The following is a 26,378-nucleotide window of genomic DNA, read 5'->3' as shown; positions in this document are numbered from 1 at the left end:
GAGGTGGACGGCTGTATCTACTCCTTCTGAAATGAGGAAGGTGGTCCAGGTAGTCGGCCTAGGGACCAGGGGTTGAGCTGTGCTGCAGAGGATCCAGTGCGCTGACCAGTGGAGCTGCTGGGCAGAATACTTCTGGACAAACAGTATCGTGAGTACTTAAGGATCTGCCCAGGGGTCTGCCTAAGAGGGGGGACCACTCCAGAGGGGTCAAAGGGATCAAGGAGCCAGCTAACCCAGAGTGTTACAGTAAAGGGGGTGCAAAGTTGTCAAGCCTTGAAGATAAGGGGGTAAAGGGGGCACCAGGAAGGGCCTTGAAGTTGTTCAGCAGTACAGTCTTTCCTATAAAGGATAGCTGACTCTGGAAAGGTATACCTCAGGAAGCTTTAAGGACTCTTTCACAGCCAAGGGCAAAGTGAAGTAGTGGCATAGCCGTGACTAGCTCAACATAGCATTAACCAGCGTTAATCAGCTTTAACCAGCATTAATCAGCTCTTTTCTAGATCATCCCTGCCTATTGTGCATAGTTCAGTTCAGTTAGAGTATCCCACTCATCAATTCTCCTATCCAAGTTCCTAATAAAATATAAAAATCAAAGAAACTGGACTGGTCCATGTCTGAGTTAAAAACACTTGGAAACATGCCAGAATGTTCTACTGTTGCTAGTGGTAACCCAGGTATGAATTTACTGACATTTGGCAGCCCTGTGACCTTTTTTCTGTCAAATGTTGGCTGAAGAAGGTATAATTAAATTATATTAATGGGATTTGCACACTGTTTTTATAAGGTTGCTATTTTGTTCTGTAACTCCTATTTTAGGGTGTGTTGGTTTGATTTTTGGTTCTGATCCCTGGAGTCTTTTGCCAGTATTGTGTCTGCTTCATCGGTTGCTAGACCAACGGAGCTGTTTTTCTGCCAGGTTAGCACTATATAAATTGAGTTGAGTAGTGTTATTAAAGCTTATCCAAACCCTGAAACAGTATATTGAATCTTAACAAGGTGACTGCATCGGTTTTCTTTATTAAAGCTTTTTTTTTTTTTTTTTTTTTAACCTTTATTTTAACTAATGATTCCACCAGTAATATACTTCCTCTTCACTCACCCTACTCTATCAGGATAACAGAAACAGGAGAGTGTTTCATGCTGGTCCAATAGGGAGGCATGTTGGACAGTGGGAGGAAACCTGACAAATGGGTGCATAGGCTTTTGATACAGTCCTGATGATTGGCAGAGGGCAGGTCACCTCGGTGCATTCTGGGATACTGTATAAAAGCCAGGAGCACATGTGTTGCGGGATCTTTGGCTGGAGAGTGGAGTCCTGGAGGGAGGGGGCGGCTGCCTCCTCCTCTGTAAAGGTGCCATGCGGTCGCAGGAGGTCGTTCTGAGGGCAAGAGGAGTGGCTGAGAGGAGCTGAATCCAGGGGTCCAGGGAAGCTGACTGAGAGGGGAGACACAGGAGACCATGGAACTGCAGTATCGTGAGTACAGGGACTCGTGTCAAGGGGTCTGACCTGAAGGGAGCCACCCCTGCTTGTAGGATAGTCAGGTGTCAGCAGAGGAAGAGAAAGGATACTAGGGAGAGTGTCCTGAAGATAACTAATTGTTCGTCAAGTTGAAGATAAGAGACTTAATTGCTATTCATCTGGAGTGGCAGGATGAATCAACAGCCTGGCTGTTCCATACCTATTGTAAAGCAGAGAAGATAGGAGTCCTCAACCACTGTGAATAGTTAAAGTTGGAGTATCCCACTATTTCCTTCTCCTATCCCCATTCTACAATAAACAACAAAAACAACCAAATACCCCTGGACTGATTATTGAAGTGTGAGCCAAGGAGAATTAAGGAATTGTCTTTGCTTATGGGCCGTGTGCTGGTAACCAGGGGAAACCCACAGAGTGAATATCAAGCAGTTCTTACGGAGGCAGTGCTACATTTGGGGGCGTTGTCTGGGATGTACGCCTGGGTTACAGCAAGGGTTGCTGATGGCAACAGCTGAGCAGTTGCACCAAGTAATGCCATATCTTACCAACTAAAGTGTTGGGGTGTCAGTGAAAAAAAGTAATGTCTGCTCTACAGTGATCAGTGAAAGTGTGTTGATAAGTAATGATTGCAGCAGTGGTTGCTATAGGCAACAAACCGAAATCTACCAAAGAAAGAGTATGTTTTCCCAAGTAAAGTGCTGGAGAGTTGATGGAGAAGGAATGAGCTGTATTGTACCGGAGGACTGTGTCTGCTTCAAAGTAATCGGTGCAAGTTTACTTTCAAGTGTTGATGGAGAAAGCAGTGACCCGGAACGCAGGAATCGGTGCGGCAGGGGTCATGTCTGTACATGTGCTGTGGAGAAAAGTGATGGCCGTGCAGTTAATGACAGCGGAACAATTTTCACTGGCAGTTTGGGAGATCAGTTGACTTGTGAAGGGAAAAGTGCAACTGAGGCCCGAGTACAGATGAAAGAGGCAGATGTGTGTGTGTCGGTAAACACAGTCTGCAACGCAGTACCATTCGCGCTGGCTAAGCAGTTGCAGAAGCAGCAAAGGGGTTACTGCACCGCACTACAGAGATCTGCCTTACAGGACGAGCCACCGCCAGAGAGTCAGCTAGTCTGGAGTCTTGGGCAGAGTCGCTGCCCGTGAGCTGCCAGTCCGAGTGGAGGAAGAGAGCTGAGACATCACTTCCACCATCGGGTGTAGCTAAGGAGCAGACACGTGTGTGGAGGAGCAAGATGGCAAATGCCAGAGTGAGCCAAAGCGCAGGAGCTATCCCACGTGTTGGTGGAGTACCTGGGGAGCGAGCAGAATCACCAGATTCAATCCTGTGGGACACAGGTGTGCGATTGGTGCCCATCGGAAGACTGGCATTGTACAGCGGTGGGGACAAGGAGCATCTCGGGGTGGTATGTAGCCAATACTTGAACGTATCTATGCATGGAGTCAGTGTGGGCATTGCGGTGACCTGCTAATGCAGGTGGTGTGGAGTGATTGTCGGCCAAGAAGATTGAATGTGAGCTGGGAGACAGTCACTCGAGAGTTGATGGCGCCTGCAATGGGGATCCCTGTGGGCAGAGTAAGAGGAGTGTTGAGAGAACTGCTGAGGTCAGGACCAGTGGCACAGACCTACACCACCGTATGCCAAGCCAGGGAGACCCGCATCTCGGGGGTTAGATGCCCCCAGAATGTGCAGGCCGAGTCGCGGCCACTAGAAGGGCCAGAAATCCCTGCAAAGGCAGAATCCGTTGCTCTAAAAGTGGCCGAGGGGGGATCAATGGGCTCCTGAGAGGAAGGCCTCTAGTGTATCCAGTGAGGAAGAGGCTGGAACCATTGATATAGGGTCACCCCATTTCCAATGTCTATTTGGATCTCTGGAAGAGGGTATCGATGTGTGGAAATCTGAAGAGGAGACTAATTGGGACTGGGGAACAGAGAAGAGGAGCAGCTCTGCAAGTCCCAGTTCACTTGATGATGAGACTGAGGGGGCTGTTGTGCGTATGCAGTGTGCCAGAAATTTTTTTAGTTCTGTGAGGCCTATGCCACTAGGGTCCCAGTCTTGCACCTACACCAGGGCATGGGATCAGAATGAGGCCTACGCCAGTCTTATCAAAAGGGAGGAGATTTTATACACCCCACCTGGGAGAGTAGACAGACAAAAGCTTCCCAGGTTCTCTAGATGTCAGTGCCTGATACAGAAGAATGTGGCCCTGGAATATGGGTATGACTACCTCTACACTCCTTGGGAGAATATGGAGGAGGTTGAGGCCAAGAGACAGGAATGGTGCAACGAAGCGGTTTGGGATTTCCTGTATGTTCCCAAGCCATATGGCAATCGGAAGAGGCCCGAGTTGTGGGACACTTTCTTATTTGTGAAGGCTAAATGGAAACTAGGTCCATTCATATTGATCAGGTGGAAGTTCATCACCCAAATGGAACAGGCCAGGCTTGGGCTGTTCGAGTTCAGGACCCTTCAGGGAAAACTGTTCAGATACCTCATCCTGACTACAGTTGTTGAGGATGCAGAGTTCCCACTCCTGCTGGAGAGATATTGTGTAACAAGGCTAGTTAGCCTGGATGTTCATTAAAAAGGTGCTAGAGAGCCCGAAGGAAGTTCATCAGGAAAAAAAAGTTGTTGTTAGGTCCAGAAGCCCTATTTCCAAATCTCCTTTCCCTTCTTTCCTTGAAAGAAGGAATGGGAATCAGCAGAACAATTATCACTGTGCAGTTTCTCATGTGGAGGAAGGCTGACCATTTAATCCATAAAGACTTTCTGTTCAGAGAACTTTAGTGCCCCAATTTCTACAAGAATCCATATCCACTGGATATTCAGTCAAGATCCTTTGGGCCAACAGGCCAGGATAACTAGTTTGTTTAAAGGACACTTTGTGAAGAGTTTGGGCAAACGGGCCAATGGCCAGGATGGCTGGATTACAGAAGAAGAGGACACTTTTCAAAGATACTTTGCTCAAAGGACACTTTGTGAAGATCCTGTTAGGCCAGTGGGCTGATTGAAAGAGCTTTGTGTGAGTTGCTACCTTGGGAAAAGGAGGTAGAGGCTCAGCTTCTCACCAGAAAAGGGAATGTAAGAGTCAAGGTCCCCTTGAAGAGATTTTCAAAACCCACAATTTGGACAAGTTTGCTCAGGCTCCAACAAAATAGCTTGTCGCAGAAGAAGATGTGTTGCCTCAGCGTTACAGAAGGAGAGGACACTGTGAATACCAGTCTGGTGGACTCCACATTTCTTCATTCTGAACTTGTGGGTCTGACTATAATAGGAGAGAGAGAGTCAGTGCCCTGGTGTTTGAGAGGGACTGTGCCTATTATTTAGTCAACAATATGATTCTCGGTAGGAATCAATGGTGAAGTGTTAGATAGTCAGCTTGGCAGGATCTGTTTGTTGTCTATTACAGGTGTGCAGCAGAATGTCGAGTCAAACGTGCCCTTAGGGGGCCTGGAGTGATGAAGATCTCTATCATAACTAGAGATAATTTTGGTGAGAAGGTTGTCTCTGAGGAGAGGACAGTCTCACTGTGAATAGGTAACAATGTACTACTTGTGTTTAACTCTCATTTCCTTTTCAGGCTTGCTTGGGATTTGGAGAGGCCCTCCATTGCTCAATGTAAATTCCTATACAATGTAGATATTGTATTTAGTTAGCCAGATAGGGTAATGTCTTTACCTGTCAAGCAGATTTTTGTTTTGTCTAAATGCACCTTGTGTATGTACATACATGTGTGAATATTTGTACAGCAAAGTCCTATATTTTTCCACGTAATTTATTGTTTTCACTGGCCACATATGAGGTATGCCCCATGGCCCTGTACATATATTACTTCCCTTTTCCAAGTTTGTGGGATACTCTGTGAAATCTTTGGTGCAAAGAATTTTTGTAGGGGCGGCTGGAGATTGAGTTGGAGACTCCCTTTGTTGCCCTGACTATACCCCTCTCCATGACAGCAGTAGATGGCTCCTGCTTGCCAGTTGGCCCCATCCGGTTTCAAACCCCTCCTGTTGCATTACACATTGGAGTTTTGCATGGTGAAGAAACTTCTTTTCTAATTCTGCCTAAATCCTCCAGTCCCATCATTCTGGGCCTCCCATGGTTGCAAATACACTCACCGCATCTGGATTGGAACTCTGGACAAGTATTGGCTTGGGGCCTCAGTGTCATGAACGATGTGTGTCCAAGGTACTACCACCTCCTTCCATCTCTCTGGCTGAAACCTCCACTTCTCCCATTTTGCCTTCCCAATACCAGTCCTTCCATGATGTTTTTTGCAAAAAAAGTCTGCCGACCGCCTTCCTCCCCACAGAGACTATGACTGTTCCATTGATCTGTTAACAGGAACCTCTCCTCCCCGAGGCCGTGTCTACCTTCTTTCTATCCCAGAAACACAAGCCATGTCTGATTACATTCAGGAAAACCTGCAAAAGGATTTCATCAGGAAATCCAACTCCCCTGACGGAACTGGGTTTTTCTTTGTGGAAAAAAAAGATGGTTCACTCCGTCCATGCATTGATTACAGGGGCCTTAACGCCATCACCGTGAAAAACCAATACCCTCTCCCTTTAATTTCGGAACTTTTTGACAGACTTCAGGGTTTTCGTGTTTTCACTAAATTGATTCTTAGAGGGGCCTACAATTTAATAGGAATCTGTGAAGGAGAGGAGTGGAAGACTGCGATTAACACCAGGGTTGGACATTATGAATATCTTGTGATGCTCTTTGGCCTATGTAATGCCCAGCTATCTTCCAAAACCTTGTTAATGAGATCTTCCAGGACCTTTTATATGTCTGTGTTATTGTATACCTGGATGATATTCTTATTTTCTCTCCAGACTTACACACGCATCGTCTCCATGTGAAAGCTGTGCTGCAGCGTCTGCGGGACAATTGTCTCTATGCCGCGTTGGAGAAGTGCCTATTTGAAAAAACACAAGTTCCATTTCTGGGCTACATAATCACATGTCAGGGTCTCCTCATGGATCCAGCCAAACTTCAGGCCATCTCTGAGTGGCCTCTGCCCTGTGGTCTTAAAGCCACCCAACGCTTTATGGGCTTCACCAATTATTATCGCCAATTCATTCATAACTATTCCACTGTGGTGGCTCCTATTACACCTCTTACCCGTAAGGGTGTCAATGCCAGGTTCTGGTCCCCCGCAGCCATTGATGCTTTCCACAAACTCAAGGCAGCCTTCCTCTCTGCCCCTATTCTCCTACGTCCGAACATTACGAAACCCTTTCCTATGGAGGTTGATGCCTCTTCAGTAGGAGTCGGTGCCGTTCTACTGCCAGCTCAGGAGGACAAGTCTCAGCTTTGCGGATTCTTTTCCAAGAAGTTTTCGGATGCAGAAAAGAACAATAACATTGGGGACTGCGAGCTACTGGCTATTAAACTAGTACTTCAAGCATGGCGACATCAACTAGAGGGCTCCCCCCATTGCATCACCATCTATACTGATCATAAAAATCTGCAATATTTACAATCTGCAAAACGCTTGAACCCACGACAAGCTCGCTGGGCTCTCTTATTTGCCCGGTTCAACTTCAACATTACTTTTCGTCCTGGTGCCAAAAATGTTCATGCTGATGCCTTGTCCAGGTCGTTCAATGTCAACGATTCCGATAATCACCTAGATCCTCCCCATCATCCCTTCACACTGAATTCTAGCCACTACTCAGCTTCTGCCCACACAGCCTCCTCCAGGTAAAAATGTTGTGGTGCCCACACTTTGTCCCAAACTCCTTGTGTGGGCACATGACTCCAAGTTCTCTGGACATCATGGTATACATTGTACCTGTGACCTTCTTCAGCGTTTCTACTGGTGGCCTTCTCTTCGTAAGGACGTCAAAGAGTACGTAGAAGCTTGCACGGTTTGTGTACAATCCAAGTCTGCCACGCCCACCCCAGCTGGGCTGCTTCTACCCTTACCAGTTCCCGTAATACCTTGGCATTGTATTTCTATGGATTTTATCTCAGATCTGCCCACCTCAACAGGTTCTACGGTCATCTGGGTAGTGGTGGATGGGTTCTCCAAAATGTGTCACTTGATTCCTCTCCCAGGTCTACCTACAGCTACCAGTCTTGCCATGACTTTCATCAAGGAAATCTTTAGTCTCCATGGGATGCCTTCACACATTGTCTCTGATTGGGGAGTTCAGTTTACTGCTCGGCTTTGGAGAGCCTTGGCCAACTCCTTTGGGATTAAATTGGATTTTTCCTCTGGCTTTCATCCCCAGACCAATGGGAAAACAGAACGTGTCAATCAAAATGTAGAACATTATCTATGTGCCTTCATCTCAGCCCTCCAAGATGATTGGGTGGACCTTTGGCCCTGGGCAGAGTTTTCCTTAAATCACCACTCCAATGCCAGTTCTGGAAAATCTCCCTTCTTCACTGTTTACGGGCAGCATCCGTGCATTCCCTTTCCTGTTCCAATCTCTTCTCTTGTACCAGCAGCAGCTGAAACTCAAAGGACCTTCATCTCAATCTGGAAAGAAGTTTCTAAGAATCTTCATCTGGCTGCTTCCAGGCATAAATCGGCAGCAGATCGCCATTGTCGCCCTGGTCCTAAGCTCCTATCTGGCGATAGAGTTTGGCTCTCTACCACCTCCGACTCCGGGTGCCCTTGATTAAATTTGTCCCTCGTTTCATTGGTCCCTTTCCAATTCTCCGTCAGATCAATCCAGTTGCTTTCAAGCTCCGCCTGCCCTCTCATCTCAGGATCCCCAATGCCTTTCATGTCTCCCTGCTCATGCCGCTGATCCTCAATTGCTTCTCTCGCCCTGCCCCTGTAGCAGACACCAGGGATCAGTATGAGATTAAAGAAATATTGGACTCCAAATACTCCTTGTGGGAAGGAGAGGACTTAGATTCCTGCTGCAGATGTCTCAGCCCCATGCTTGGTGACCAATTTTCATCGGAAATTTCCCTCCAAGCCAGCCCCTAGACGTGTGGGGAGACCTCGTAAGCGGGGGGGGGTTACTGTTTGCATACATTTTTTTTCCTTTTGCTGCTGTAGGTCTACTGGCACATGTGGTTCCACAAGCCTGTGCTCTGCTCTTGCTGCACTGACTTAGCTGCTATGGATGTCGCCTGCTTCACCTGATGGTTATTTTACCTTCCTTTTTTTTTTATTTATATTTCTTTATTAAATTTTCCAGGTAAAAAATTATTTACAACACTCCAATCGCTGGAGAATTTTTTCATATACATTTTACACATATTACCTTTTATCCCTTTTTTTTTCCCCCTCCCTTCCTTATCCCTCCCCCCCCCCCCCCGTCTCTTCTTATCATTCGACTCCTATTATTTCTCTGTATTCCCTTGTGTCCTTAAACTCTTGCCACTCATCCCAAATCTCCTCTTCATTCCCCTGTTCCTCCTCCTCCCAGGTCCTCAGCTGCTCCAACTTTCTTATTTTCTCTACTTTTAACAGCCAATCTTTCCTGGAGGGGGCCTCTTCTTTTTGCCAATTAAAGGGAATCAAGCTCTTAGCTGAGTTTAATAAGTGAGGGAGTAATGTTTTTTTATATTGCTTCACTGACATATGGGTTCCATGAAACATGCATTTCCAAGGATCCAAGGGAATATCTATTTTAGTAATTATACTTATTAATTCTATAACTTCGCTCCAGAATACTTTAATTTTTGGGCACTCCCACCATATATGGGCTATAGTCCCTACCATCTGACATCCCCTCCAGCAAAGTCTTGAACTTTCTACCTGAATTCTTCCCATCTTATCAGGAGTGTTGTACCACCTTGTGATCAATTTATAGTTCATCTCCTCCGTGTTGGTGTCTATCGCGGATTTATGTACTAATTGAAGGCTCTTATCCCACTGTTTGTTGCTACTACACGGGCCGAGGTCTCTTTCCCATTTTTCTTTTAATGATATTCCTCTCTCTTTTGTTATTGTTAACAGTATTTTATACACATTCGAAATATTATTTATTATCTTATCCTTAAGACATAATTGCTCAAAAAGGCGGAGGTCGTTTATATCTCTCAATGGCTGCGGTAGTGACAATGTGAAGTGCTTTAGTTGGATATACCTCCACTCATTTATCTTCCAGTTTTCTTTCCTTTGTTTCAGCTCCGCCAAGGTTATAATTTTCCCCTTCTCTACTATATCCCCTAATTGTGCTTCTCCTTCTTCTATCCATTTACCTAATTCCTTCTCTTCCCCTGGTGCAAAAAATTTTGTGCCCTGTAACGGGATCAGTGGTGAATTGTATTTCCAATTTTCTTTTTTATGTATATTATCCCAAACCTTAATAGCATGTCTTGTGATTATATGCGTGTTAGTGTCCAGATTTCTAAACCTCTCAGGTATCCATATAACTTTTGCTAAGTGTGTACCACTCATCGTGCTTTCTATTACCACCCAATTTCTATCATTATTTTTTTTTGTCCATTCTATCACCCTTGTGAGTATTGCTGCAAAATAATAATTTTTAAAGTCGGGTAGGGCTAGTCCCCCTTGTCCCTTACCTTTACATAGTGTAGTGTACTTTACCCTTGGCTTTTTGTATTTCCAAATAAAGCGGGATATTAATCTTTTAAGTGTTTTAAAAAATACTTGAGGTAATGAAATCGGAATCATCTGGAATTTATATATAATTTTGGGCAGGATTATCATTTTTATCGTATTTATTCTCCCTATCCAGGAAAAGATTCTCGGGGATAATCTATTTAATTCTGATCTTACTTCATTCAGAAGTTCTAGAAAATTTGTTTTGTAGAGTTTTTCTGGAGTTGGGGTTAATTTTATCCCTAAATATTTAATCTCATCTTTTCTCCAGTTGAACTGAAATTCTTTTTTTAACATCTCCTCTTCTTGTTTAGGGATATTAATATTTAATATTTCTGATTTTTTTTTGATTAATTTTTAAATTGGATAGTTCTCCATATTGTTTCATAATTTTAATTATGTTGGGCAAAGTGATCCTCGGATTACTTATGTAAAGCAGGATATCATCTGCAAAGGCAGATACCTTATGCTCCACTTGTCCCACCTTTATGCCCCCGATGTCCACACTATTTCTAATAGTTGCCAGTAGTGATTCCAAAGATAAGACAAATAACATCGGAGACAAGGGACATCCTTGTCTTGTTCCATTGAGCATTTTAAACGAGTCTGACAAAGTTCCATTGACCTTTACCTTTTCAGTTGGTTGATTATACAAAGTTTTGATCCAGGCCAACATTCTAGGTTTTATTCCCAACTCCACTAGGGTGTTTATCATGAACTCCCAGTCTACCCTGGCAGGAGTAGACTGGGAGCTCTGCTTTTTACCATATGGTCTATCAACAGTATAGTTTTTATCCCATTGTCCCGTCCCTGTCTCCCTGGGATGAATCCTACTTGATCATTGTGTATCCACTCCCCCATTAGGTTCTTCATTCTAGTGGCCAAAATTTTTGTGAATAATTTAGTATCAACATTAAGTAGGGAGATGGGTCTAAAACTAGAACATAGTAACGGGTCTTTTCCCTCTTTCCTTATAACTGTGATTGATGCTGACAGGGCCTCTCTACTCATCTCGTACTGAGTCCCTATTCCGTTTATATATTCTTTAAATCTTGGGATTAAAATGTCCTTAAATTTTTTATAATAACCTATGGTAAACCCACCAGGTCCTGGGCTTTTACCTAGGCTTGTTTCTTTAATGGCTCTCTCTATTTCTTGTTCTGAGATTGGTCTTTCTAAGAATGTTAACTTTTCCTCATCTATCTTTGTCAGTCCTGCGTCAACAAGGTATTTTTTGATTTTCTCCCTCCTTTCTGTTTCATTCCCCTGTATCTCACCTTTCTTTACTGCATAAAGATTTGCATAGTAGTTTTGGAATTCTTTGGCTATTCCTGTCGTTGTTTGAATTATTTCCCCATTTTTATTTTTAATTTTATCTACAAAATTTTTTCCTTTCTTCTTTTTCAGGATTTTTGCTAGGTTTTTCCCAACCTTATTACTTTCAATGTATTTTTCTTTTATGCATCTTTTCATTTCCTGCTTTATTTCCTGTTCTAGCAGATCTTTCAATTCTTCTCTCTTCACCTCAAGTAAATTATTTATTAATATATCTTGTGTATTTTTATGTTTTTGCTCTAATTGATGTACTTCTGTCATTAGCCTAATCTTATCTTTTATTCTTTCTTTTTTCCTTTGGGTCCCCTTTGAGATAAATATGCCCCTCATATAAGCCTTATGAGCTTCCCATACTATGTCTTTTGGTGCATCTTTTGTATTGTTTATTTGAAAATAGAATTCCAACTCTTTCACTATTTCTTTTTCCCACTTTTTATCTCCAAAAATCTCCTCATTTATTTTCCAAGCATCCATCCTAGGTCGCTCTTTCGCCATTTTTATTTTTACCATAATGGGGGTATGGTCCGACCAAGTCTTGACCCCAATCTCTGCCTCGCTTACCCTTTCGATCCACCTATGTTCGATTAGTATATAATCCAATCTTGAGTATGTTCCATGTACACTTGAGTAACATGTATAATCTCTATCTTTCGGATGGAGAATTCTCCAAATATCTGCCAGTTGATTTGTAAATAATTTTTCCTTTATTTTCTTTGCCTGTACTTTATTTATCCGTAGGGTTTTTGATGTGGTATCTACTTTAGGGTCAAGGCAGAGATTGAGGTCCCCTGCCAGTATGACTCCTCCTTTTTTAAACTTTTTTTTAAAACATTAATTTTCCAGTACTTTACCTAGGAAGTCTACTTGTCTCTCATTAGGGCTATATATATTTACTAGGGTCAAATCTTCATCTCCTATTTTTCCTCTTAAAAAGAGGTATCTTCCCTCTGGGTCTACCTTTCTCGACTCTAGAACAAATCCAAGGCCCCTAGAAATGCCAATGGCTACTCCCTTGGACTTCCTCCCGGGTGAGTCCGCGTAATACCAGGTAGGATGGCTCTTAGAATACAATCTGATATTAGATGCATGAGATAAATGAGTCTCCTGTAAGAATGTCAAATCTGCTTTCAAATAACTAATTTCTTTTAAAATTTTTTTCCTTTTTTCTGGAGAGTTTAAACCTCGGACATTGTAAGATAATATGTTAACTATAACCATTGTTTCTTAATCTTCATTACTGTCTTTCTCTATCATCTCTTCAACTCTAAAGTGGCCATAAAAACTGTTCAACCAACACCAGGGATCCCTAAGAGATGGCATTAATCCCTCTGATTTTTCTTGTCTTGTGAGTTCTCCTAATTCTTGTATTTTCTTATAGGAGACGTTTTGATCTATTGACCCCTTTTTTTCCCTCTTTCTTCCCCTTTCCTCTTCCCACCCCTACCCTCCCCTCCCCCAACTATTCCTGGTCCCTCCATCAGGGTTGTCGATTCTCCTTCCTCCCTTTCCAATCGACTTGTGGCCGAGGTCGAGCTCTGCTAGTGGTCACCGTTCCCTCCCATCTTCCCTACCGTAGGGTCTAATGGTGACGGCCCGCTGATCTCCATAGGGCCACCCGTTTTTTATTCTTAATTGCTCCTCCTCCCCTCCTCCCCTTCTCCCGCCAGCCCTCCCCCCCTCCCCCAATCCCCCCGGTCCCCCCAGTCCTTTTTCATCCTTTTGTTTTCATCTTTTTCTTCTGTTTCCACTGATTCAATTCTCCTTCATCAACTTCTTCCTCTGGGCACTCCTGGTCTGTCCAGCCTGGAATATCCATAAGTGGGATTTTTACTGCTTCACAAAAGTCTTTGGTTTCCTCTGGGTATCTAAGGAGTACTGTCCTCCCATCTCTTCTCACTCCTAGGCCTGCTGGGAAGTTCCAAAAGTATTGTATATCTTTTTTCTTTAATATTTCTACCATTGGTCTAAGAATGCGTTTTCTGTTAATTGTCTCTTTTGCCAGGTCTGGGAAAATCTGAATGTCCTCCCCGTCATATTTTAATTCCGGTCTACTTCTCATTTTCTCCCAGATCTGGGCCCTTGTCTCGTATTTATGGAATCTTACAATCACATCTCTTGTTTTCTCTTTTGGTAGATTGGTTGGTTTACGCAACCTATGAATTCTCTCAAACTCAATTTTATCTGTGGTCGCCTTTCCCAGCAGAGGGTTAAATAACTTCTCCAGGGTTTCTTCTAATTTTTCTGTTGGCCCTTTCTCTGGTAATCCTCTTATTCTCAGATTTTTTTCTTCGATTTCTATTCTCCTGATCTTCGATTTTGTATAACATATTTCTCTGCTCCATTTTCATTTTTCTCATTTGTTCTTTTAGATTTTTTAGTTCTTTTCCTTGGGACTCAACCTTTTCTTCTGTTTCTTCTACTCTGCCCAGAATATGCCCAAAGTCGACGTGTAAGGTAGCCATCTCGGCTTTAATGGATCTTTCAAGGCTGGCAAACATTTCCCGCATTTCTGATTTTGATGGTGGATAATCTTTTTCATTGAATTCATCTTCTCTATTCATGTCTCCATCCTCTATTGTTATACTGCTTTCTCTTGACACTTGTAGGCTTTCTTCTCCACTTACTCCTATATGCTTTTGATTCTTAGTTTTCTTGGTTCCCTCTGTATTTTGTTTGGATCTAACAACCGGTTGGTCCTCTGGCTGTGTGTTTTGACCTTTTCCCTCAGGTGTCATGTATTTTTTAATTGTTCCTGGGCTTGCTGTAGTTTTTGGAGGCTTCCCTGCCACTTCCTTTGCCGGTTTACCTCTCATTGTGGATTTGGCTCTGGGGAATAAGCCCTCAGTATAGCTTCCTCTTATGTCTCTATTTTCAGTATGAACTAAATATCATATACATTTATTCAGTGATTCAAGTAAGAGAGGTCCCACACTTTTTGCACGACAGTCTCACTAGTTCTTAAGCTATACACTCACGCATGATAATATAGCTGTGCTACCAGGGGAAGCTGTTGTTGAAGTCAAACGTATGAAAATTTTGGTGGTTTCCCCTCTCACTTAAGTACTCAGATTCCCGCACATTTCTCAATGCGCGTAAGTAAGATCTGGGAGGCTTCCGCCCTCACCTAAGTGAGTAGAGTCCTGCACTTTTTCCAGAACCGTTCAACTAGCTCTTAAGCATACACTTGTAAATAAATACTGTAGCAGTGCTTTCTAAGAAAGCTGGTATTTGAAATTGGTCATATAAGGATTCTGGGGGGTTTCCCCTCTCATTCAAACAGGCAGAGTCCCGAACCTTTTCAACACAAACCCACCTTCTCTTAGACCTTATACTCATAGATGACAATATGTCTTTGCTTTCAGAGAGGGCCAGTATATTATATCCAATAAAGGAGGATTCTGGGGGGTTTCCCCCCTCCCTAAGTAAGCAGAGTCCCACACATTTTTTCCAAACAGTCCCGACAATTCTTAAGCTATACACTCATGAAAGATAATCTAGCAGTACTTCCAAGGAGGGCTGATATTGAAATCCTGTGCAATAAAGTCCTGGGGGGTTTCCCCTCTACCATAAGTAAGCAGTGTCCCGCACAATTTTCAGAACCATCCCTCTGACTCATTAAACTGTAAACTCATAGATGAAAATATACAGATGCTTTCACGAAGGGCTGGGAATGAGATCAAGTGTAGTGCAATTCTATAGGGGTTTCCCCTCATACTTTGGTAAACAGATTCCCGCACATTTTTTCTCAACAGTCTCGTTGACTCTTAAGCTATATACTCCTGGGTGATAATTTAGCAGTGCTTCAAGGAAGGCTGATTTTAGGATCCAACACAGGGGGGTTCTAGGGGATTTCCCCTCTCGCTTAAGTAAGCATAGTCCCGCACTTTCTTCAGATTAGTCCCTCTGTTCTATTAAGCTGCATACTCATAGATGATAATAAGACAATGCTTTTTAAGAAGAGCTGATGTTGAGAAATAAACGTACAACCTCTCTGGGGGGTTTCCCTCGCACTCAAGCAAGCAGGGTCCCACACCACTTTTCCATCACAGTCACATTAGCTCTTAAGTTATATAAGTAAGCAGAGTCCCACACATTTTTTCCAAACAGTCCCGACAATTCTTAAGCTATACACTCATGAAAGATAATCCAGCAGTACTTTCAAGGAGGGCTGATATTGAGATCATGTGAAATAAAATCCTGGGGGGTTTCCCCTCTACCATAAGTAAGCAGCGTCCCGCACAATTTTCAGAACCATCCCTCTGACTCATTAAACTATAAACTCATAGATGAAAATATACTGATACTTTCACGAAGGGCTAGGAATGAGATCAAATGTAGTGCAATTCTATAGGGGTTTCCCCTCATACTTTGGTAAACAGAGTCCCGCACATTTTTTTCTCAACAGTCCCATTGACTCTTAAGCTATATACTCCTGGGTGATAATTTAACAGTGCTTCAAGGAAGGCTGATTTTATGATCCAACGCAGGGGGGTTATAGGGGATTTCCCCTCTCGCTTAAGTAAGCATAGTCCCGCACTTTTTTCAGATTAGTCCCTCTGTTCTATTAAGCTGCATACTTATAGATGATAATAAGACAGTGCTTTTCAAGAAGATCTGATATTGAGAAATAAACGTACAACCTCTCTGGGGGTTTCCCTCGCACTCAAGCAAGCAAGGTCCCACACCACTTTTCCATCACAGTCACATTAGCTCTTAAGTTATACACTCCAAAATGATGATAGTATTTTTAAGAAAGACTCTTTTGATATCGTTCATATGAAAATTCTGGGGGGTTTCCCCTCTCACCAGTCCCCTTCGGCTAATCTGTGGCGTTCCTTGTAGAGTGGTATGGTGGGGATGATTACGATGTCCAATGTTGCTGGGTCTCTCCAAACTGGATCCCTCCAGCACTGGCCCCTCGGCGGTGTTCACTCCAATCAGACCTTCTCTCCTGATCCTGGACGCCGGCTCTCCCAGCGTCTCAGCAGCCCCTGCGCTCGGCGGCCACCTCTCCAATACACAGCCGATTCCAGTCTCCAGGAGGGACCCAGGGTACTCGTCCTCCCTCCTCCAAGCCTCAGGGAGGGTCGGCAACCAGGACCGGGTCGGGGCCTCCGGGTAGCGGGGAGGGGGGGCAGCGGGATCCAGCTAGGCAGGCATCGAGGCTAGGTGAGAGAGCATTCCCTCACATCTCTCTGGGCGGTGGCTCAGAGACTCAGCAGGCCGTCGGGATCAGCTCCATTAGCAGGCTCCTCCCTCCATACCTTCCTTCCTGATACTTTCTGTCCAGCCTCCCATGTGTCTTCCTATTTAAATCCCACTCAGACCAGTTTCTGGTTGCTTGAGCAATGCTTGTTCCTGAGCCCCTTAGGGGTTATCTTTCCTACCTGACTTCTTGTTGACTGATCTCTTGTGTACCGACTCGGCTAGTTCTCCTGATTACGTTTGTCTGCTGCCTGCCCTTACTTTGGCTTGTTATCTGGCTCTTCTTTTGCTCCATCCATCCGTGCCTGCATTGTGTCCTTGGGAACTCTCCTCGTGAGCAGGGTGAACCTGGGGGTCGTGACCTGGGGTCAGAATGCAGCTAAGTCCAAACTCCCTGGAAAATGTTACATGTTACACCCTTAATATGGGTGTAACATGTTACATGTTTCAAAGGTGAGTTGCCTTTAGGCTTCTTTTCAAGTACAAGCGTGGGGGTATTCTTAAATTAGGTGTTATGTTTTAAAAAGCAGTGCAGGCTTTTTTTTCTATAGGTAATGTGTTGTTGCTAACATCCAATAATTTTTTCATAGAATTTCTTAACAAAAAACAAAGGAGATAGAAATCTTTGGATTGGTTTGACTGATCAAGAGAACGAAAATACCTTTAAATGGGTTGATGGCACAACATTAACTGGTACATCATTCAGGTAGGTTTTGTTTAGTGATGTATTCCTATAATGTAGGATTCATGTTGTAGCACCCTACTAGTGTAAAGCAGACTGCTAGGCAAATTTTGTTTAGCTTCACTGTAAACAGAAGGGCAGGGGTGGATTGCTTAGGGCTGCTCAGTGTTTCACAAGCTGCTGTTCTGTTACTTCTCCCTGTCTTCTAGAGAATTCTAAAACATAGTGGGAAGGAGAACAGAGTCTGCAGTCTGAATATTTATGGGACTTTAGCGAATCCCTCGGTAGGTATGCCCAGAGAGTGGTGGGAGAGCCCGAAAATAGTCTGAGGCCTGAGCAGCAGGGAGAGAGTTCCTGGATCCAGTTCTGCAGGAGGAGCCCCCTATTGAGCAGCTCTGTCCCCTTGGGCAGAGGTCTGGGAGGAAGCCAGCCTCAAAACACAGAGGTCCACGCTAGGCTTAGCGGGGGGGGGGGCTATTTGCAAGCCCAGTCCAAGGGTCTAGTTTGATCAGGAGAAAGCTGAAGGGATAGAGCTGTGGGGAAGCTGTGGAAGAGAGCCTAAGGCTCCTTTCACACATATAGTCCATCAAACGGACTCCGCCTTTCTCAGCGGGGGATCAATCCGCCGATCCCCCGCTGAGCAGGAGAATGACAGCTGTTCTCTGCACTGTGTGCGGAGACACAGCTGTCACAGCCCCATAGATCTCTATGGGGGAATCGGAAAGGAACGGACCGTCGGCCCATTCTCATCCGATCCCATCCGATCCGCTGGACGGAGGGAAAATAGGGTTTCCATCCGTTCAGATTTGACGGATCGGATCAGGTGTCAGCGGACATGTCTCCGCTGACATTCGATGCCCCATAGAGATGCATGGGGGGACCGTTCAGATCCGCTAAAAAAAAGGGACAGGCGGATTTGAATGGTCAACCTGTGTGAAAGGGGCCTTAGTTGTCCAGATGTGGTGTAAGTCTACATCTCTCTCACTAGGAAGAGTCTGGTGGATATTGGCAGGAGGCAACGGATGGTCCTGTGGCTATGTGAGTGCAAGCAGGGCCGGTGCAAGGATTTTTGACACCCTAGGCGAAACCTAATTTTGCCACCCCCTTGGCTCCGCCCTGAGGATTACTTTCTGATTAGCAGATATATGGACTGGTCATCTAATGTCATTGTGATTGATTGGACTATTATGATATATTGATGGTTCCATGTCTCAGTAGCTTATTCCGAGGGATGCTGTGTTATTCTAGCATCTATCTGCATGATTTAACAGTCATATGAGTTATGCAAATTTACTGTGTTCCCAGGTATTGATTAATTTAATTTCTTATAGGGAATATTTTTTTAACTTTTCTCAGGATTATATATTTGTGTGTATAGATGTGTGGCATATTAGAATTTATGCGGTTACCTCTGTTCACCATATACTTATTCACTAATTGATTAGTGTTTAGTGCCGCTTGAGTTCCTTGAGCTTGAACATCCTATTGCGATTTGTTTTTTAGGTGGCTGCCTATTTATTCATTCATTTGTTACTTTATTTGCGATCTGGCGTAGGGTGGAGATCGCTTGTGATTGTCACAAGTGTGTTTCCCTTGGTTTTGGAAATGTTCAATAATTAAACCTGAAGCTGGCCATGCACTGATCGACATCCACTCAGTGGGTGCTGAGTGAATAAAGAAACCATTTAGATTTTTTTTTATTCAGTGCCGGTTCACACTATTGGGATGACACACATCGCATGTGATTCGGAGCTGCTCCTAAGTGACGGTTCACACTATTGCGATGCTGGAACGCTGCAAATCTACTGCGTGTTCCCGCATCGCATCCGCAGCACAGGCAGTTCACACTGCCATATGCGATACGCTGGGGGTGTCAATTCAAAGTTAACGACACCCCCAGATCAGATCGCATATTGCAGTGCAATCTGACAGTTCGCACATGAATCGGATCGTACTGGTGTGAACCACCATGCGATCTGATTCTGCTGCGGACAAAAAAAGGGTCCTGTGCGAGTTCAATGCGATTCAGATGTGAATTCAGCCATACAATCTGTATGGCTGAATTCGCATCGCACAGACATTGCATGTGATTTGCAGAGCAGTGCGCTCTGAATCTGTCCGTCATCGCAATAGTGTGAACTGGCACTAAAATCACATGCGATGTCTGTGTGGTGCGAATTCAGCCATACAGATTGTATGGCTCAATTCGCATCTGAATCGCATTGAACTTGCACAGGACCCTTTTTTTGGTCCGCAGCAGAATCGGATCGCCTGGTGGTTCACACCAGTGCGATCTGATTCATGTGTGAACTGTCAGATCGCACTGCAATATGCAATCTTATCTGGGGGTGTCGTTAACTTTGAATTGACACTCCCAGCGATTCACATATGGCAGTGTGAACTGCCTGTGCTGCAAATGCGATGCGGGAACTCGCAGTAGATTTGCAGTGTTCCCGCATCGCAATAGTGTGACCGGCACTAAGTATGCAGGCTGAACAAAAAAAAAAATCAAAATCAAAAATAAAAGTACTGTATATGGCCAGCTTTACTGGGATCAAATGTCTAACTTAATAGCAGAAATAACAACCTTAACATCCCCCCTCCCCTCCCCCTAGACCATTGGATAGCTTCTAAACCAGGATCAATAGCAAAATATAGATATTGTATGTAGAAAAGATTTTAAATTACAATTCTATGAGTCCTCCAGGCTCCAGCACACACCTTAAGTTCCAATCCTTTCTTGCTTCCTCCTCCTCGGTTCACTCACTGCACTGACATTCCCTCCCTCCACAGCATAGACTCCACTCCACTAACTCCTCCACGCTTCCTCTCATGTGCCTGTTGTCCTGTGATGGGTGACTGCTGCAAGCCTGTACTGACACTCCCAGTCCCAGTGACCAGTCCCAGGCTCCAACAGATTAGATATCACTCCGCAGCACAGGAGAAGACGGATCCACATCTATCTACACACACTACAGGAGGGAGCCGAGGCCGACCGAGCCATCACATGAGGAGGGAGGACTCGAGGAGGGAGGGGGGTGAGCGAGTGAGAGAGGATCTGACAGTCTGACAGAGACATGATCAGACTGAAATACAAACAAAAGTCAGCGGCGGACCCGGCTGCAAGGAGTGTTCACGGACACTTGCCAATCACTGTCAGTATGGTACAAAGACCAAAGTGGCTGCACAGCACAGGGGAGAGGGAGAGACTAAGAAGGGGAAACCAGCGGCCAGGCGCCCTAGGTGGCAGTGCGCCATAGGGGACTGCCTAACTTGCCTAGTGGTAGCGCCGGCCCTGAGTACAAGACCCCAGTGCTGCAAGTGTGCCAGTGTGGTGCTTAGATAGATAATCTAGGAAGATAACAGGTCACAGACAGCTTAGATATTTTAGCTCAGAGCCAGAGGTAGTATTCATTGTCCTCCTTCTAAGAATCAGAATGGTTGAAGTTTTACCTTGGATTAATTCTCCACGACTGTGGCCTGATTGTTCGGTAAGCTGTACCCCAGAAGACATGTTGAGTCTCAAGCAATCTCCAGCTATTAGCGGGGTGGAGAAGGGGGATGGATGTGGTGCCATGTGGAGTCTCCAGCAGTCTCCAGCAGTCCCCAGCTATTAGTGGGGTGAAAATGGGTGATGGAAGTGGTGCCATGAAGAGCTTAAGCCTGGCCATTTGCAGGCAAAGCGGCAGTATGGCCTAAGAGCCTAGCTATTAGCAGGTGGCATAAATACCCTGGGCTAGTGCAGCAGCATCTTCTGTATCCAGGCGTGGTCGTGGGGGATGTTGTGTGCGGTGATGAATAGTTTTACATTGCTTATTACATGGGAGAACCTGATATGGTTCTATCACCTGTGCAGGTTGGCTGTCTGTGCAGTTCCACACTACGGAAGTGTTTCACTGCCCCCCCCCCCCCCTTGTGGCCAGCCCTTGTGTAGCCTGTTATATGAGGGTATGTTTACCCCTTTCCTTTTTACCCTATTTAGTTTTTTTGTGAATCCTTGTAGGTGTCAGGGTGTCAGGAAACCAGACCACACGGAGATGCAGGTAAAATTAATGTTTTTTGGAGCAAACAATAAAAGCATAGCAAGAGTGAGGAGCGAGATCAGGAACAAGCCTGGGTCAAGTCCAGAAGCAGGTAGTCATCCAAGCCGGGGTCGAGTCCAGAATTGGGTAGTCATCCAAGCCAGGGTCGAGTCCAGAAGTGGGTAGTCTGCCGATGCCGGGTCATCTGCCGATGCAGAGTCGAGAGCAAGGAAGGTCATCAGCCAAGCCTGGTCAGACACGCGAGGAACTGAGGAAGTATAACAATTGCAAACCAGTAGCTTCAAATGTAACACGTAAAAGACGCATGCCAGGGGGAAGACTAAGGGCATAGGCCACCGCGTTCACCTTAATGAGGATGCTAAAAGGCTGATCAAAACAGGGTGCCAGTTTTGGAGTGGGCACCCTGAGGTTGAGATTACGGGTCGACAACCACACCCTCTCCTTGACCTGGTACAAAGGAACAGATAAACATCTCCGGTCTGCCTAGAGATTCTGACGCTGTGCAGAGACCCATAAAGACTCTTGAATCTGCACCCAAGAGGAACAGAGGGCATGAAGATGATCCTCCACAGCTGGGATGTCCTGTGGCGAGAATGACTCCGGCAACATAATTGGCCATGAATGGAGACATTCCGGAAGACAAGTTAATGGCAAAGTTCCTGGCAAACTCTACCCAGGCTAGCAAATCAACCCAAGTGTGCTGATGGTCAGAGATATAGCCAGTGGCGGCCGGTGCGTTGGGGGAGCAGGGGCGCTGCCCCCCCTATCCATGTGTCTGGCCCCCTAATCTACATGCGGGGCGCCGGATGCATGGAGCTCAATGGGGCTTTTTATTTTTTTGTCACCTGATTAGAGCCAGAGGCTCTAATAGGCTTCAGGAAAGGGTGGACCCGGTGCGCAGAGCAGTGCGCCCCGAGCCCACCCATTGTGTGACAATAGCGAATGAAAATTCGCTATTGTCACACGGATCCTCCTCCTGGCCAATCAGGAAGCGGATCCGATACGCGCTTCCTGATTGGCCGAAAGGCCAACCCCATGCCATTGGCCGAGTAGGAGGCGGGAGGACTGAGGACTCGAGGAGACGCCGGGGGACTGAAGAGAAGCCGCCGCTACAGGTAAGTGCACTGGTCTCGGGGGGGGGGGGGGGGGCGCAACGGAACAGGGATCTCAGCATTGAAAGGGGGCACGCTGGCATCTCTGCATTGGAAGGGGGCACGCTGTCATCCCTGCATTGAAGGGGGCACGCTGGCATCTCTGCAGTGAAAGGGGGCACACAGGTCCCTGTGCATTGAAAGGGGGCACGCAGGTCCCTGTGCATTGAAAGGGGGCACGCTGGTCCCTGTGCATTGAAAGGGCGCACGCTGGTCCCTGTGCATTGAAAGGGGGCACGCTGGTCCCTGTGCATTGAAAGGGGGCACACTGGTCCCTGTGCATTGAAAGGGGGCACGCTGGTCCCTGTGCATTGAAAGGGGGCATGCTGGTCCCTGTGCATTGAAAGGGGGCACGCAGGTCCCTGTGCATTGAAGGGGGGCACGAAGGTCCCTGTGCATTGAAAGGGGACACGCTATGCCTTAATTACTAAAGGCCCCTTTCACACTTTTGTGACCTCAAAGTCACGCAATTTTTTTACAGCGTTTTTTGCCACAAAGTAATGCCTATTACATTTACAAATTTTGAGCACCAGCCGCCACTGGATATAGCAGCAGAGAAATTGCTCCAGAACTTGGTTGGAACTCTCAGCAGCACCATTGGACTGCGCAATTGTAGGTGTGACAGGAGTCACTTTGGGTGGGGGACTTGTGGAATTCAGATTAGAGAGGTCGGGAAGCTCCTTGTCCAGCTTCACCCGCCTCTCTTATGTGTAAGTCACCCTGTGTCTATTAGGGGTATAGGGTGGCTTGAGAACCCCAGTTGGGTCTGCACTAATCAGACTCACTGTACAACAACACCGGACTCAGCATTTTGTTTTACCCCTGTTATGGGTTCTATATGTGGGGTTTGTGTGGAAAGAATGAAGGGGCTCTTTCACTTGGGACAATAATATTTCTGCACAATATCACAAAAGAAATATATGAAGATAAACTATTTCCCTTTTCAGATTGCTAGATAGTTTGAGGTGAGGTGGGGTTTGTTATTGTGCAGTGCCTGTATCCTATAGTTCTATTGTTTCTGTCTGTCTTGGGATCAACCTATTATGGGATGTATATGTGTGTGTGGATTAGCTGCTAAAGGGAAGGGTGTATTGTCCCAGAATGTAAATCTCTTTGTTCCTGTGTTTGAATAAACAGTGTTATGCTTCTTACCACTCTAAACTGATGTCTGGACAAGTGACCTGGTGGGCTAAGGGATCTTGGATTGTGCTGGTATCAGGCAAGGGAAGCTTATACGGCGGACATACTCTTCTTGAGTAAGGGGATCTATCACAGTAGGCAGAGGAGAAAGAGAGTCGAATACCCGATTGGGAGCAAAAGGCGCGCCAGAACCTAGAGACAAATTGGCTCCCATGGTCCGAGACAATCTCCTTAGGCAACCTGTGTAAATGGAAGACCTCCCTGGCAAACACCAAGGCAAGCTCCTGAGCGGTAGATAGCCTCTTAACAGAACACAGTGGCACATCTTGGAGAACCAGTTGACAATCATGAGGATAACCTTGTAACCTTGAGATGTGGGAAGTTCCACAATAAAACCCATGGCCAGGTGAGACCAGGGACACTCCCCATTGGAAATGGGATGCAGTAGGCCCAAGGGAAGGAGCCAAGGAGATATGTTCTGGGCACAGACTGAACAAGCAGCCACATATGCAGCAACATCTTTGCAGAGAGAGGGCCACGAGAACTGATGGGAAATAGCCCAGGACATCTGATTCTTACCAGGATGACTGGCAGTCTTGGAATTTTCGTACGTGCTCAACAGTCTGATGTGCAACCCCTCAGGTACAAAACATTTGCCAGCAGGTCTCTCTATGGGAGCATTAGGTTTAGCAGCCAAGGTCTGCTCCCCAAGAGGAGAGGTTAAGTTGGTGCGGATGGCAGCCCTGATATGATCTCAAGGTATGACTGGTGTTGGCACGGAGTCCTCCCTGGACAACTCAGAATACTGGCGAGACAAGGCATCAGCCTTAACATTCTTGGAGCCAGGTAAACAGGAGACCACATAGTTAAAACGAGACAAGAATGAGGCCCATCGGGCCTGACTGGGTGTCTTGGCCTCCGAGAGATACGTCAGATTCTTATGATCGGTGAGAATTAGACCTGGAGCCACAGAACCTTTGAGTAAGTGTCTCCACTCTGTAGGAGCCAGCATAATGGCCAAGTGCTCTCTGTCTCCAATCTCATAATTGCATTCAGCTGGAGACAGCTTCTTGAAGTAGAACCCTCAAGAAAATAAGGGTCCATCAGGTGTCCGAGAGCATCCGAGAGCGCTTACTCCTGTCTCAGATGCATCCACCTCTAGGACAAAAAGCAAACTAGGATTGGGATGAGACAGAATATGAGCCGAAGCGAAAGCAGACTTGAGGGCCATGAAAGCTTGGACGGCAGCAGGCATCCAATTGTGGGTATCGCTGCCCCTCTTGGGCAGATCAGAGACAGGTTTGGCCAACAAGGAAAAGTTTCTTATAAATTTCCGATAGTAGTTGGTACTGTCAAGGTCTTACCCTGCCCTCCTGTTGTCTGCCATCTTGAACATGTGTAGACTGCTGCGTCTTATAAACTCTGATTGCATCATCACTTACCTGCTGCTTGGGTGTCGCACAGCAATGATGCTGCACACCTGACTATATCAATCACCTGATGGGTTGCAGTCCTTGCCCTTGCGTACTGCCAGGGTGCTAGGAAACCAGACCACATGGAGATGCAGGTAAAATAAAGCAGTTTATTGGAGCAAACTACAATAACCACACAGCAAGAGTGAGGAGCTAGATCAGGAACAAGCCAGGGTCAAGCCCAGAAGTGGGTAGTCATCCAAGCCGGGGATGAGTTCAGAAGTGGGTAGTCATCCAAGCCAGGGTTGAGTCCAGAAGTGGATAGTCTGCTGATGCCAGGTCATCTGCCGATGCAGGGTGGAGAGCCAGGAGAGTCGTCAGCCAGGCCTGGTCAGACACGGAGGAACACGGAGAACAGAAGACTGCTAGCAGTGATGCACCTTGGAGCACAAACGCAAGGGCAAGGACTTCAACCCATCAGGTAATTGATATAGCCAGGTGTGCAGCATCACCACTGTGCAACACCCAAGCAGCAGGCAAGTGATGATGGCTGCCAACAGGAGGGCAAGGTAAGACCTTGGCACTAGGTCAGATTGAAAATACATGGCATGAGATGATAAAGACCTCATTAGGTCACAACATCAACATTCTTCTTCCAGATTTAGTCATCATAGGTCACCGTCAAGGTCCAGCCTTCATAACAGAAGCTTTGAATCTTCCTCTAGGTACCGCAACCACTGCCATGTCAGCCGCTCCAAGGAGGGAGCCTGCTGGGAATGTGGGACTCAGTTCCCAGAGGGCAAGTCTCTGTGTTAGCTTTGCTAAGTCCAGGCGGTTATAAAGGGGATGGCGATTTCCAGAAAATGAAATCTTTGGTGAGGTGCGTGGTGCAAGAATCTCTTAAAAGGTGGGGTACAAGCCACACAGTACAAGTCACACGCAAAGTCCAACAGCCGGTGTGTTCTCCCACTAGGTTGGCCAGGAAGAACTGGAACCGTCCCAACCAAGCCATCCATCAATGAAGACCTCTGACAGTGAGGCAGAGGGAGATGAGAGTCACTTTGCCCTTGTGACGCCTCTGGTTAAGGCAATGAAGGGTGCATTTACATAGATAGAACCTGTAGAGTCTCCTGCAAAGCATGAGGAAGTTCCTTAAAAGAAAAGTATGGGTTTTAATGCTTTCCCCAATTATACTTACCTAGGTGGATGCAGCATCAGTCCGATGCTGCATCTGTCCCTGGGCGCCTCTGCACTGAGAACCAAGTGATCGAACATCGCCGATCTCTGCTCTGGCCCCTGCTTGCTCATTGGAGCGCCGAGCTGTGGAGGGGTGGGGAGCGGCTAGCTCAGGCTCTCAACGGCTCACTGAGAGCCTGAGCCGGATGTC

General features: G+C 45.8%; 1 protein-coding gene across 2 annotated transcripts in view; it reads left to right on the top strand.

The window, feature by feature from the left end:
- LOC309554296 (hepatic lectin-like) overlaps positions 1-26,378 on the top strand; it is a 120,193-nt gene that overhangs the window by 56,640 nt on the left and 37,175 nt on the right. For both annotated transcript variants that reach the window (XM_082255949.1, XM_082255950.1), the window contains exon 6: positions 17,154-17,269. In XM_082255949.1, coding sequence (XP_082112075.1) covers positions 17,154-17,269 — 116 coding nt within the window. The remainder of the gene's footprint in view (positions 1-17,153; positions 17,270-26,378) is intronic.

The sequence above is a fragment of the Pelophylax lessonae genome (assembly GCF_965119305.1).
Source record: "Pelophylax lessonae genome assembly, chromosome: 4".
NCBI classification, from domain to species: Eukaryota; Metazoa; Chordata; class Amphibia; order Anura; family Ranidae; genus Pelophylax; species Pelophylax lessonae.
This window is presented reverse-complemented; position numbering and strand designations above follow the sequence as displayed.